The 14,159-nt window shown below is 41.8% G+C and overlaps 1 protein-coding gene across 1 annotated transcript in view; it reads left to right on the top strand.

Annotated features, from left to right (window-relative positions):
- The first annotated feature begins 8,318 nt into the window (after positions 1-8,318).
- CNMD (chondromodulin) overlaps positions 8,319-14,159 on the top strand; it is an 84,389-nt gene continuing 78,548 nt past the window's right edge. The window contains exons 1-2 of the mRNA XM_044287639.1: positions 8,319-8,457; positions 11,994-12,134. Of these exons, the coding sequence (XP_044143574.1) occupies positions 8,386-8,457; positions 11,994-12,134 (213 nt within the window). The 5' untranslated portion in view covers positions 8,319-8,385. The remainder of the gene's footprint in view (positions 8,458-11,993; positions 12,135-14,159) is intronic.

Genomic DNA, 14,159 nt, shown 5'->3' with positions numbered 1-14,159 from the left:
GTTACATAAATATAATACTGCTGATAATAATAATAACCATCAATAATTAAATAACCAATCAATAAATACTCATTAAATATTCATTAATTCCAGAATTGTCCCCCCAGCAAAGCTGGGTGACTAACCCCCCTCTAATACAGGACCACGACTTTAAATGGGGAGGGTGGGCGGGACGACGTCCTCTTCTTACAGGCTCCGCGGCAGACAAGCTCCGGACCTGCTGCGCTCTTCTTTAAATACTTGAATTTCCCGCCCTAAAACCTTATCAACCAATCAGCAGCTGGCAGAAAACAGGTACCTCAGCAACAGGTAAGCAACCAGGTACCAATCAGAATCTTTAGATAAATTCACCTCAAAATGCTGAAAAAGAACACATATTAACACACAGAAAAAGTGTAAGAGGCAGCCCTGATCATCCAGCAACATTTCCAACACATATATATATATATATATATCAGACTGTCATGTTTCCCTCCAGCCACCAGAGGCCACTGTGGCTGAGTAGGACAGTGAGAGGGGTTGTTTCCAGAGGATAAGGAGTTAAGGGTTTTTCCCGGGCTGAGCAGAGAGCCTGGGCTGAAGGTGTCTGAGTACACAGGAAGAAGGACGCTGTCCACTGAGAGGGAGATCCACAGGGAAGATTAGAGTGATTTCTCCCTGCCTGCTGTGACACAGTATCTGGGACATTAGAGTGTGTTTGCTCTCTGACTGAGCTGATGTTTCCTGGTGCAGAAGAGAGACTGCTGCAGTGTGAGGCACTTACCAGAGGGGCTTGTGAGTGAATTCCAGGCCCTGCCTGATTATACGTCCTGAGCTGCTGATTATCTCTAAACAGAGTTACAGAGACTACAAAGAGAGGCCAGAGCTGAGCCATGCTGAAGCAAGCAAGCAAGCAACCAGATCGGGACCCAGACTGTATCTGCCTGCATGTGCCGGACACCGAACTGTGAGTGCACTGATGCTAATCTGAGCTAGGACATAGTGGAATAGGATTTAGTTTAGTGCACCGTAGAGGTGCACCCCGGGTAGCGGGGACAGATAGGACTACCTAGAAGAGAGTAGCCTGCCATTTTCTGTACTTGTGTTTGTGATTCATTTGTGTTCTTTATGCAAATTTCCATTATCTTTATTGTGAATTCACAAGCTGTTCATATTGTAAATCTGCTTTTCCGGCAGTTAGAGTTCTCTTTTAATAAAGCCGGTTTCTGCTTCAGCCTCCTTGTCTGCTGCACTGTACTTGAGTCCTGCTCTACGGTCTCTTCCTCTGCTGACCGTTACAAAAGGGGCAGGAAAAAGGAGAGAAAATGGGGATTAAACTAACCACTACCCCCAATATGCTCAATGCCACCATGGTGGGCATTCCGTATACCCTTCATGCCCACTATCATTATCTGTACTCAGAGAGTTATCATGTGTTATCTGTGGTGTTATATAGGACTGCTACATTATCTGTAAAATGGGGGTGTCCACAGGTTGGGAGGGGGGGCGCACAATACATGGCTCGCCCCGGGTGCTGGCAACCCACGCTACGCCACTGCCCACAGGTATACTTTAGGTGAAATATCCCTCAATGTGTTCATTTAGTCCAACTGAGCCTTGTTTTAAGGGTGTCATTAGAGGTAAGTTGTTCCAACTTGTGAATTGTGGCATCAGGGTTTCCTAAATTTAGGATTGTGCATGTTGAATTTGAGCACGCTTGATCCATTGTTCCCATGGGGAATACATGGGTTATTCCCAGGGGAGAACTGGGATTGAAAATCAACAGACAGGCCCATTTACTGTGTGGTGAATGTGAAATATGTTTGTTTCAACCTCCCACACCTTCCCGCCTTAGTGCTAATGGCATATTTGGATAGACATTACATTCAGCATTAGTAAACATAAAGAAGTATACTGTACATACCAGTGATGCCTTCTCTAATGTTCTCTTTCCTCCTCTTCCCCGTTGGGAGCAGGTCATCATGATGACATCTTGTCTGTGCGGAGTTTCCCACACAGACATCCTAGATTCCTCACTTTTCCATCACTCCCTCCTCCTGGCTGTGCTTCTCAATGCCCCCAAACACTATGCTGAAGGAATGACAGTACCATACAGATAGTTGCTGACAGGGCTTCCAAAATTCCCACCAATTACAATTCTCTCTCTGAGTATGCCCCCATTATTAGTAGTGCCTTCTATATCGTGCCCAATAATAATAATGCCCCCACAGAATGCTCAGTATTAATAGTGTCTCCTAGTGCCCTCAGTAGTGATAAAGCTCGCCAAAGAGCCCCCGGCAGTAATAAGGCCCCATTAAGTGTCCCAGTAGTTACAGCCTTCCCCTGTAATGTTCCCAGTAGTTATAATGTTTAATCTGCCCCTGTAGTGAACCTAGTAACTATAATGCCCCCTGACATGCCCCCAGTAGTTATAATGTGTCTCTCTATTGCCCCAGTACTTATAATATCTCCATGTAGTGCCACAGTAGTTATTGTTACCCTGTAATGCCCCCAGTATTTATGTCTCCCTGTAGCGCCCCCCCCCCCCCACCCTGTAGTTTTAACATTCTACTGTCTCCCTGTAGTGCCCTTAGTAGATATAGGTGTTCACAATGATATCATCACTTTGCAACTACCTGTGCTGCCTCATAGTCCTCCAGCCTAGTGGCCTGTGGCCTCTGCGAGCAAACAGTGGGGCCGGGAAGCATTGGTTCTTGTACCCTGTTGCATTATTCAACTGTATTGCAGTTCTTAAGGTGGCAATCCAGTTTCTCAAGCCCCAGATGTTTTGGACTAACCTGATGTGGCCCACTCCAGACGTGCTAGGAGTTCGTTCATTTTGCAACAACTGGAGAGCCATATCTCAGAGACCACTGTGCCAAGACTACTGTGACTTGTGACATCCTGCAGAAAGTTCAAAGAATATCTCAGGCCTAGCATGGTAGGGCTGGGCCTGTCTTGCAGAATAAGCACACCATACATTCCCAATGCAATGGCCGGTGGAAACAACTAGTCGGAAGTCCACTTAATGGTTTTATTTCTTCTGAATTACGTGCCTATTTTACATTTGTAGGATGCACTTAACCCCCACAATGATAGTAAGTTGAAGTTGTAGTAAGGTAAGTAATGCAAACTTTGTTTCAGCTAGTCATTTTTTCAGTTATGAATTTAGTGTAGTATTTACTGTAGTCTATTTTTACATTGCATTAGTAAAACGCAGAAGGATCCCTGTCACAACTGGTCTGTGATACTATAGTAAAGCTCTAATTGTAGATAAAGAGGGTAGTCGTAGAATTATTATATCAATATCACTAAAAAATACGACTACCTAAAATTTAACATTTATTTAGGTCAATTAAAATTCCCTGAAAGGGGAACAACTAGTACCACAAAACACAAAACACATACAGTACAATAAACACACAAACGAGCAAAATCAGACAGGTAGATTAGTATGAGAGGAAAAAAGGGGGGGAACGCATCAGGGCAACCCGTGCCATGACAATCTCAATCCCTACAATATCCCTTTGTAACTCCTCCTCAGCCCAGAGATGTGTCTTGATGGTAGGCACACTCCGTCCACGTACCTATGCTGTCTATCCTTATAATGCCCTTTATACACTATCCCATATGGATATCCGGGTTATGGTGTATAAGAAAAAGATATCGCTTATATAGTCACGTGTCCCGACGCGTTTCCCCCCTTCCTCTCATTGAAGGGGTTCATCAGGGGACAAAAACAGTGTCAATCGAACACATAAAGTGTTCAACAGATGTCAGATGGATATCATGAAAACGGATCTTAAATCTGGAGGCCACAACCAAAAGACAAATCACTGACTATAACAGGAGTCCGCACACAGTTATGTAAAGATAAACAGACTTCAATCCCAGTAAAGAGTATACTTAGCTGGTCCACCTCCAAGTCAGCGGTTCTAGATGAACATATTCTAAAGGCCTCCAGGGGGCAAGATGTGATGTAGCTATACTATACTGCTATACTATACTTTACAATGTGTGCAATACTTACATTTTTTTGCACGGACTATAATCTCTAGTCAAAACTATAGCACAGTTTGCATGGAAAGACTATACCCAGAGATCAAGCATTCTTGGTTTGCTAGAAGTGCAAGTTTACTTGTAATTCACAATTCAGAATATATAAGAGAACTACTTTGTCGCTTCAGCTACTGGAGCGCCCCAGCAATAGCATGCAGAGCTGTCGGGGGAATTTATATTTTGCCAGCATGCTGTATTCTGTAGTTTTATTTAGACCTCAGATGGGAAGTATGAAAACTATTCAACCAATTCTGTAATACATTCTGAAAAGTAACTCCAAAGTAAACCTGCCCTTCAAAAGCTTATACTCACTGCATATAAACGGTATGAAATCCTGCCTAGATTTACAGGCTGGAGATAAGGCTATAGTGTCTTATGCCTTAGCCTATTTTTCTGGATGGATAAATAAAAACAATTATTTACTTAATTCGAGTGCCGCAGTCCTATATATTATATATTGATTGATGTTACCGCTGAGCACCGGAACTTAGTTACGGAGTGCCGTCCAAACAACCTTCAAATAGTTTCTTATGGGCTGCCATAATATACTAGTATACTCATATTTAGAGAGGACCACCATTGAGAGTCTGTCTGTAAATAACAAACTCTATATATTGTGATCTGGAGAGAAAGAAGCTATTAAATCAACTCTGTCAAAGTTGAATGTTGAATGTTATAGAGGAGGAGGAGCTGAATAGATCAATATATACCGTATTTTTTGCTTTATAAGACACATATTTGTTCCCCCTAAAAGTGGGGGGAAAATGGCAGTGCATCTTATAATGTGAATACTAGTGAGAGTTCATGGAAGTGCTCACTCGTATGCAGAAGGCACGGGGAGCAGTGAATGTAGCGCTACTAGCACTGGCTATGCTCACTGCTCCCTGTTCTTCTCCAAGCTTCTGCACTACAGGTCCTGACTGAGTATAGCATCAAGATGTAGTGCACACGCTATGTCTTGGTGGATTTTGTAGTCAGGTCACATTGCAGAGCGGGCCCAGAGAAGAACAAGTAGTGGGGAGAGCAGGAAGAGCAGCTGGATGTGCGGAGTTGCAACGACGTCCGGAGAGGTAAGTTTATTTTCTTAGTTTTTTTTATATTTATGGGGGTCTTGTCTGAGGTCTGATATGGTGTCTGATCTGAGGTCTGATATGGGGATCTCATCTGAGTTCTGATATGGGGATCTGATCTGAGGTCTGATAAGGGGATCTGATCTGAGGTCTGATATGGGGATCTGATCTGAGGTCTGATATGGGGGTTTGATCTGAGGTCACATATGAGGGTTTTGATGTGACGTCTGATATGGGAGTATGATCTGAGGTCTGATATGAGGGCCTGATCTGAGGTCTGATATGGGGGCCTGATCTGAGGTCTTATATGCTAGTCTGATATGAGGCCTGATATGGGGATCTGATCTGAGGTCTGATATGAGGGTATGATCTGAAATCGGATATGGGGTCTGATCTGAGGTCTGATGAAGACTGGGGGTCTGATCTGAGGTCTGATGAAGATTTGGGGTCTGATCTGAGGTCTGATGAAAAATATAATTTTCCTTGGCTAAAACCTAGGTGAATCTTATAATAATGCGTCTTATAAAGCGAAAAATACTGGAGTTTTGTGAGAAAGAAAATCAGTATAACTCGTAATTTAATTGTTTAAATACAGAGCCTAGGAGCCCAGTGGGCGGTCCTATCAGTGTATGACAGCTTTTCTTCTATGACCGTACATAACTGTCAATCATTAAGTAGGACCAACCACTGGACTTCTAAGCATAGAAAGAGCAGAGCTTTAAATTAATAAAATACAGATTACACAGAATATTGTCTTACAAAACTATATATTAATCTGCTCAGCTACACTTACTCTATAACCTGCTTCCTGCAGACTATACTGTATTTTCATGGCAACAGGTTCACTTTAACAGAAGCTACTGAATTGTCAATCTATTGATTTCTGCCAATTTATAGAAGACCCACACCCAAGTAGCTATAGAAGGGCCAGTCTCTTGTACAAAATTAAAAAGGTCCAAAATAGAAGTAAATGGACAAAAATCTGCCACGAATAAAAAAAAAACGGTATCACATGAAGAAAGCACAATATATCTAACTACATACATTTCCCACTTCTCAACACAATTCGAACATTTCAAAAGGGGGCTCTTCCAGGAGCAGACAGGCCATGAAACCTACCAGGAAATTTCCCATGGAGTCACCTGAGCCCTTCTCATGGATGTCGGCCAGTTACATAACGATCTGATGCTCCCAGAAGAGTTGACAACCGTGCAGGAATTTCTGGACAGTTCTGAAAAATGGGTGACTTTTTTCCTGTGTCTGTGAAAAAAATATATTGTTTTGCAGGCTGGAGGTCCTTGACTAGATTATTTTGGTGGTTACTATAACTACTACTAACAGTTCAGAGCAAATGGAGGTAATAAGGTCTTATGAGTATATTGAGGTATAGATATGTATTACTTATAAATGTCATCGTTCAGTATGGTTTTCCAATTTGTCTGTAAAAAATGTTGGCTGTCTGTGATTTGGGGATTAGTTATCCTGAAAAAAATAAAAATTCTGGTTGGCAACCCTGGCTCCCAGCAGGGGAGATGTGGCTGAAAGAAGTCCGCATGGCGGTCTGGCCCTAATGGAGAAGATGAGGAAAAACAACATTTACATCCAAGGTGATATTACTGGATATAATAGCCATGTGGTGCTGCATTCCATGTTTGGTAAACCAGGTAGCAGGAGCAGATTGGTCATAGAATCAACAGGGAAATTTCGTGATGGGCCGAAGCCCAGGGGGCCACCTAAGCTATCCTCAAAGCCACCAGCAATGTAATTGATCTGTCGCTAATCTGTCTAATTAATGCTGGGGGTGTTATGTACCTGGCTGGCGACCATAGGGGCCCTCCTAAATCCTGAATTCAACTGGATAGCCATCCTAACTGGAGTAGGAGGACAGAACTTGACAGATGGAGATGGCCACCACAGAGGGGCAGCCTCTGTGGAGGTATTTTGTGCTACTGGGGAATTATTTTAAGCTGCACTGTTGTTTTTTATGCTGCTGAGATAGTTTATTGTGTTGCACTAAGCTATTTGGCTCTGCTGGGGAGATATTTTGTACTGCAAAATATGGTACTGCTGGCCCAGCCTACCTGTCTTAGTCTTGCATTCTGTCAATTTGGGACCTCCTACAACATGGGGCAACTTGAAAAAAAAATCCAGGGCCACTTTAAGTTCCCAGTACACTCCTGCCAGGTAGTATGATGAAGTCAGTGCTGGCTCAGTGCTGTGGCCTGCATCTCCTCTCCTCAGTCTCCTCCTCCTGTATCATAATTAGAGGTAACTGGAGGAGGTGGACAGAATGTAGAAGCTGGTGCTGGCCACCACAGAGAGCAGCTTCTGGGGAGGTATTTTGTGTTGCTGTGGCAGTATTTTCTGCTGCACTGTGGTATTTGGATCTGCTGGGGTGGTATATTGTGTTGTACAATGGTATTTGGTTCTGCTGGGGAGGTATTTTGTGTGGCACTGTGGTATTGCTGACCCTACCTATATGTGTTGGCCCACTTACGTGTATTGGTTTTGCCCCAACCTAGTTTTGTTGGCCCTGCCTTCTGTCAGTTTGGACCTGCCTACAATATGAGGCCACTTTTAGTTTTTTCCAGGTCCACTTTAAACTCCCAGTCTGTCCCTGGGATCTTCCCACATCTTACATGTGTATAAAGCTTGCATTGGAAACATGCCTCATGTCTCCACTCTACATAGGCATTAGTAGACCATGTGCATGGTGCCATAATACAGCATCTGACTGAATGTGCCATGATTTATTTTTAAATTGCAGGATTTTTTATGAGCCACATAGACTCATGTGGTACCTGTAGGCTTTCTAGTGCTTCTAGCTTGTATAAGAAAATGCTATCTATTCCCCCCTAAGACCTCCTCCCTAACAGTGGTCTTTCACTGTAAGCTATGTTTGCTAAAAGGAAGGAACCAGTGAATGAATGGTTCTGCTGTCTAGACTACAGCAAAACCTTGCTCTGTGTGTACTTGACAACATCTGACCCTCAGAAAAATGTGGGAGGAAACTTTCTAGGGGACTAAAATGAAGAATGTGTCCTGTATGAGTCTCCTCTGCATTCTAGAAGTGAGGGAAGACCACAAAGGGAGGGTGGTGCTGGGGAGGTTATGCACAGGGTGCTGCACAAGGGGGGAGGAGATGCTGTTGGCTAGTGGTAGGTGGGCAGGTGCTCCTTACACTTTTGACTGACATGCAATGGTCACATGATTTTCTCCTGTCCTGCACAAGTCGTATAGTTGAGTTGGGGACTCAGATTGGGATCAGCTGTACACAATGGCAGACACTTCGGAGAAAGTTCCTATAGCCCTAGCAGGACCTGAGGATGTGGAGCAGTGCCTTCCTCCAGTGAGTAGTACCCTATGCAGCACCAATCCAAACTTTTGGCACAGGGGAAGAGGGCTATTAGTTTACTTTAACTCCACTGAGAAAATCAAATGTACATCCAATCTAGAAGATGGACAGTAGTTTATTTAAAGGACATCAGGTGTTGCAGGATCTGCCTTACAGGCATATCGCTGATATTTCTTCCTGAAAGTTAAATGTCAGTCCTGCTTTAGTTGTCAGGGTGTTTTTGATTTTACCATTCAGAGCCATGCAGTGATTTAATATTGTCATGTTCATATTTTAATTGTCTTTTACCCAAAGGCTGTATTGTCACCTTTGTCAGGTTTCTAGCAGTTTTAGATACCCTATATCTGTCCAGTTGCTGTGGGACTATAGGTCTCAGCATGCACTGTCAGCCTCTTAACAAAAAGAACAGCCTTCCCTACATCAGGCTTCAGCACTAACCCACAGAGGTCTCAAATGCAGGTAAAATATGTAAGCATCTGCAGAGAAATGACTGTGAAGAAAATGAAATACTGGCTCGGTTATTTGGGAGTTGGATTGTGAGAGAGAAAGACGTAAACTTGGAAAGGTTAGAGCAATTAATTTCTCCGTAAATTCACATCCCCATATGCCTGGCATAAAGAGCAGTTGTGAAAATGTTTGCATGGGGAAGGTAGGATTTTGCTAGGTGTTTTCTGCAAGATTGAGGTTTGATTTCTGTTTACCACCAGAGAAAGGTTAATTAGATCCCTTCCTGAACCCCCAGCATGTGCAGACATTAATATTAGTATCTCTCCCCTATTAATAGACACTTTAGTTTTATTATTGTTATCATTATAACTAGAAATGTGTCCAGAGTTGATATTCATGGTTGGAGCTGTATCACAATGTGACAAACTTTCAGTGGTCAGTAGTCATTGCAGGACTATTATGTCCATGTAATTGGAAATCCAGAACGTTTTGAAGACGCTTGACTGATACAGCACTGGCATATTATAATAGCAATCTATACACAGGACAGGAAAGGAGTCACACCACTACCCTAGTTTTCTAGGGTGTTTTTTTTTTTTTTTAATCGCTGCAGTTTTTGAGCTTTCCATTCAGATTTTTTAGCCAAAGCCAGAAGTGAATTCAAAAGGCATGAGAAATATAAAGAGAGGATTTATACTTCTGCTTTCTGCTGGATCCACTTCTGGCTTAAACAGACACACGAGTACACTTAAAGGAAATGTGTCAGCAGAAAATGACTTTTTTCCAATTTTCAATGTCATTATCTATACTAAAGATTATTAATAACAACTATATTGTAGAACCACCCTTTAAGAAGTAAATCTAGTATATTTTCTTGGAACCACTGCTATGGGAACCCATTGTGGTACTGCATACTGTGACCACAACGTTTCCACGGCCAAGTACTATAAAATGACTAGCAATAGTGATGAGGATCTGGAAAAGGGCACAATAAATGTTTCATAATGTTACCCCTAATTCAGTGATCTAGAGATGGATCACCTTTCTGCAATTTACTGACATCTAATGGCATTATGTATAGAGGAACTCCACTCCCAAATCATCTTCTACGTGTCATGAGATGTCATCATTGAGGCCCATGAGCACTGACCCTTCTTGATTCTCCAAGTGTTGTGCACTTATGGAGATTTCTTGTAACAGAAGTCTCCTAATTCTTGCAATACTATTTACATTGGTTGACCATGAAGCTTTCCATCTTTCAATGAGATCATTCTTGCTTATACCTAGAGTTGAGTGAAGCTTATACAATTGTAACCAGTCTAGAAAACTCTCTTGCTATAAACCCCAGACGTTTCACTAAGGCCACTTGCAGTGCCCACAACACTGCCATACTGCCATTAGTATTTCTACGTCAAAACCAGGAGTGGGTCCAGGACACAGAAGAGGTGAACATCTCATCCCTTCTCTCTGTAGGTTCCACTTCTGACTTTGGTTTATAAATACTAATGCAGAATATTGACCAAATCACTGCCATGTGAATGGGGCATTAGGGTATGTTTGCATGCAGCAGATTTTTTGTAGCAATTTCTACGACTGAAAAAATCCTATTCCATACATCTATGGGGGTTCTTTATTCAAACGTCTTCAAACACCTTTCAGATGAATTGGACAATATCAAATGTCTTCAAGAAATCTGCCATCCTATCCTAATGCTGACATGTTGAGGTAAACTGTCTGAACAGGGGAGAGATTTGTGCTGCAGATTATTCAGCTCGCGTGAGGTATTATATAGACCGAATACAATTGTATTACCTCCCTTCTAGTATTAGATCTGTAGAGGAGATGTATGTCCAGGCTGCGATCCAGCAAATGTTTACTGACATTAGAGAGCTTGGAAATGGGGAATGAATTTAAATGCAAAGTACAGTGAAACCTCTCAGAAAAGTGATCTTCTAGGCTGATGGTATTCTCAGAGAAGATGCACCATATATGGTGGAGCAGAAAATCTGTCACAGGAAATATCATCTGGATTAGAGGGTGGTCTTCTCAAATGAGTGGTCTTTAGGAAAGATTTCACTGTATGAACATTTCAGAACTTTTCTACATACAGAGATTAGAAAACTGGAAAATTCTCTTTAATTCAAATACATAGTAGCTCAAGAAAGCTGTTGGAGATTCTCAGCTGATATCATGAAAATATATAATACTAGATAGATAGATAGATAGATAGATAGATAGATAGATAGATAGATCGAGAAATTCCCCCCAAAAAAGTTCAGTAGTTGTGTACTAGACCTTTTTTTGGGGGAGTGCCATGGAATTTCGTCTTCTGTTTGTCTGGAGGTTTGATCACTTCTGCAGCCATTGGCACATAATCTGTACTTTATTTCAGCAGTGCTGCTCTAGTTTTTCTTTGATTGATAGATGGATATATAGATATGAGATAGATAGATGATTGATAGATAGATAGATAGATAGATAGATAGATAGATAGATGGATGGATAGACAGATATGAGATAGATAGATAGATAGATAGATAGATAGATAGATAGATAATGAGATAGATAGATAGATAGATAGATAGATAGATAATGAGATAGATAGATAGATCTGAGAGAGATAGATAATAGATGGGTGGATAGACAGATATGAGATAGATAGATAGATAGATAGATAGATAGATAGATAGATAATGAGATAGATAGATAGATAGATAGATAGATAGATCTGCGAGAGATAGATAATAGATGGGTGGATAGACAGATATGAGATAGATAGATAGATAGATAGATCTGAGAGAGAGAGAGAGATAATGAGATAGATAGATGATAGATAGATAGATAGATAGATACGATAGATATGAGAGAGAGAGATAATCGATGGATAGATAGATAGATAGATAGATAGATAGATAGATAGATAGATAATAGAGTTTGATTGAGCTAGACATATCTGTCATATCTGCTGTAAGGGAACATGTTGGTCCTAATAGTCTAAATTTCCCTTTAGGTCAGTTTTTGGTTTTGAGCTATCCTTATTGCTGTACTGAACGGTTATTTACTGGTGTTTCCTCCACTTCTAGGCTTATACAGCAATCACAGTGAAGCCATCCAACAGTGGTCGCCTTCTCCGGATCGGGGCGGTGGTGCTCATCTCGGGGGCTCTTCTGCTTCTCTTCGGAGCAATCGGTGCATTCTATTTCTGGAAAGTAAATGATAAACATGTAAGTCATGGGATGTCTGCATGTCACAGCACCGAATGGCGGTGGAACATTTATCCCACTTTGTAAAACTCTGCATTATGCCCCTCAGCAGCAGACGTGGCAGCCACATGTTTACAAGGTGCCTATGTAGGAGAAGTGACTGGGACAAGTACTCTCTCTCTGAACTGATGAGAGATCATGTAGAATGCTACATACAGCAGGGCCACAATAAATGGGAATATGATCCCCCATGGCTCCAGCCACATTCTGCAGGCAATGAATAGGCACTTGACCTGCAGATATGTATTATGCCATTTTAATCAAGCATTAATCTCCTGATGCATGTGCATAGCGGCACAGAAGTGGATATGTGAGCCGTGCTGCTACTCACTCTGGCAAGATTTTCTATTAGACTTCTTATTAATTTCAGGATTCTTGGAGATGTAGAAATAAATAAAATAATAACATTTAACCTGACTACAGATGGCAGGCTTAATTGGTGGCAACATAAATACATAAATTATGAAAATGGAGCATTATAGCTTTAGCGGAGAAACAAGTGTGACTTGTCACAATAATTGGCTTTAGAGGAATAATTAGCCACAAGTAAAAAGCTGAAGATTATTTCTCGGTATAAAAAATATCCAGTATTTAAAAAGATTTTTTTTCACTAAGTGCTTGTGTTGTTTCCTATAAAGTGTGAGAGCTTTTGACGTGCCTTGAAGGATCTGTGCAGGGTTGGCTTCCTCTTGCTGTGTTGCTTATGGTCTAGTAGGCTGAGCCGGGGTCAGTGGTGACTGCTCGCAGACAAAAGCCCCTTTATGTCGGACTCAATCAGCTCTTGTATATTGGCCAGCTACCTCCCCCAGCGCTCCCTCGCTCAGCAGCATGCTATAAATGTACTACAGGATTTCTCAACCAGCCGGGATGGGTTTTTATAAACCAGCCAAACTAATGTGCATTTTGTCTTTTGTGCATAGAACTACATTGACACATCTGATAATGTCATGGAGCATTTGCCATTGACCTCATTCAGCTATATATGCCTTGGATATTAAAATACACGTGTTCTCTGGCAAGGACCTAAGGTGCAAATAACACATTTGGGTTTTATACGCAGTGATTTTAAGAAAAAAGTCACAGTTTTTCTTGCAGTTCTTTTCAGCCAAAGCCAAACGTGGATGCGAAAGGAATGAGAAATACTCTATGAAGGATAGGCTAGGCTAGGTTCACATTGCCTTTTAAATTCCCATATTCTGATTCAGTATAGGAACAGAATACCAAAATTGCCGGAGAGATCGGGTAATTATTCCGGTGTTCTGTTTCTATCCTGGATCAGAATATGGGGATTTAAATGGCAATGTGTACCTAGCCTTATTCTTCTCCTTCCTTCTGCATCCATGTTTGGCTTTGGCTACAAAAAACTGCATCAAAAACTACAGTGTTGTTTTTCCACAGTATAAAACCTTACTGAGGGTGTATTCACATACAGAGGCAGATTTACTAACACTGATTTAGACAGTCTAGCAATATTCCAGAATTATCACAGTGGTTAATGCTGGATGATAAATATGGCGCACCTTTAGACTGTCTAGTCTACATTTATACTATTAGGCCAGTTTCACACAGTCAGGCCTCGTTCACATTCCTGTGCCCATTTGAATGGGGCGGAACGGCAGTACCAAGTACAGCCGCTATACAATGAACGGCACAGTGATTGGTTGTGAGAAGGCCTCAGTGCTCACAGGAGGGCTAGTGCCTTCTCAAACAGCTGATTAGTGGGGGTCCCAGGTGTTCGCCCCCCACCGATCAGATACTGATGACCTATCCCCTCGGAAACCCTTTTAAGCCACATTAAGCCTTGCCTACTTTCATCTAAGTCACACCCTTCACTTAGCGTGGGAGGAAAAATAGTCTAAAACCCTTTATATATGTCATGTGTGGAATGTGCACAATAGTAAATCTGCCCACTGTATATTTTCTTATGAAAAATGCAATGGGATTTGTGGCAATTCTACTATATTTTTGCCACTTTTTAAGGCCAGA

The sequence above is a fragment of the Bufo gargarizans genome, chromosome 3, assembly GCF_014858855.1.
Source record: "Bufo gargarizans isolate SCDJY-AF-19 chromosome 3, ASM1485885v1, whole genome shotgun sequence".
NCBI lineage: Eukaryota > Metazoa > Chordata > Amphibia > Anura > Bufonidae > Bufo > Bufo gargarizans.
Note: the sequence above shows the minus strand (reverse complement) of the source record. Positions and strands in the feature narration are given on the sequence as shown.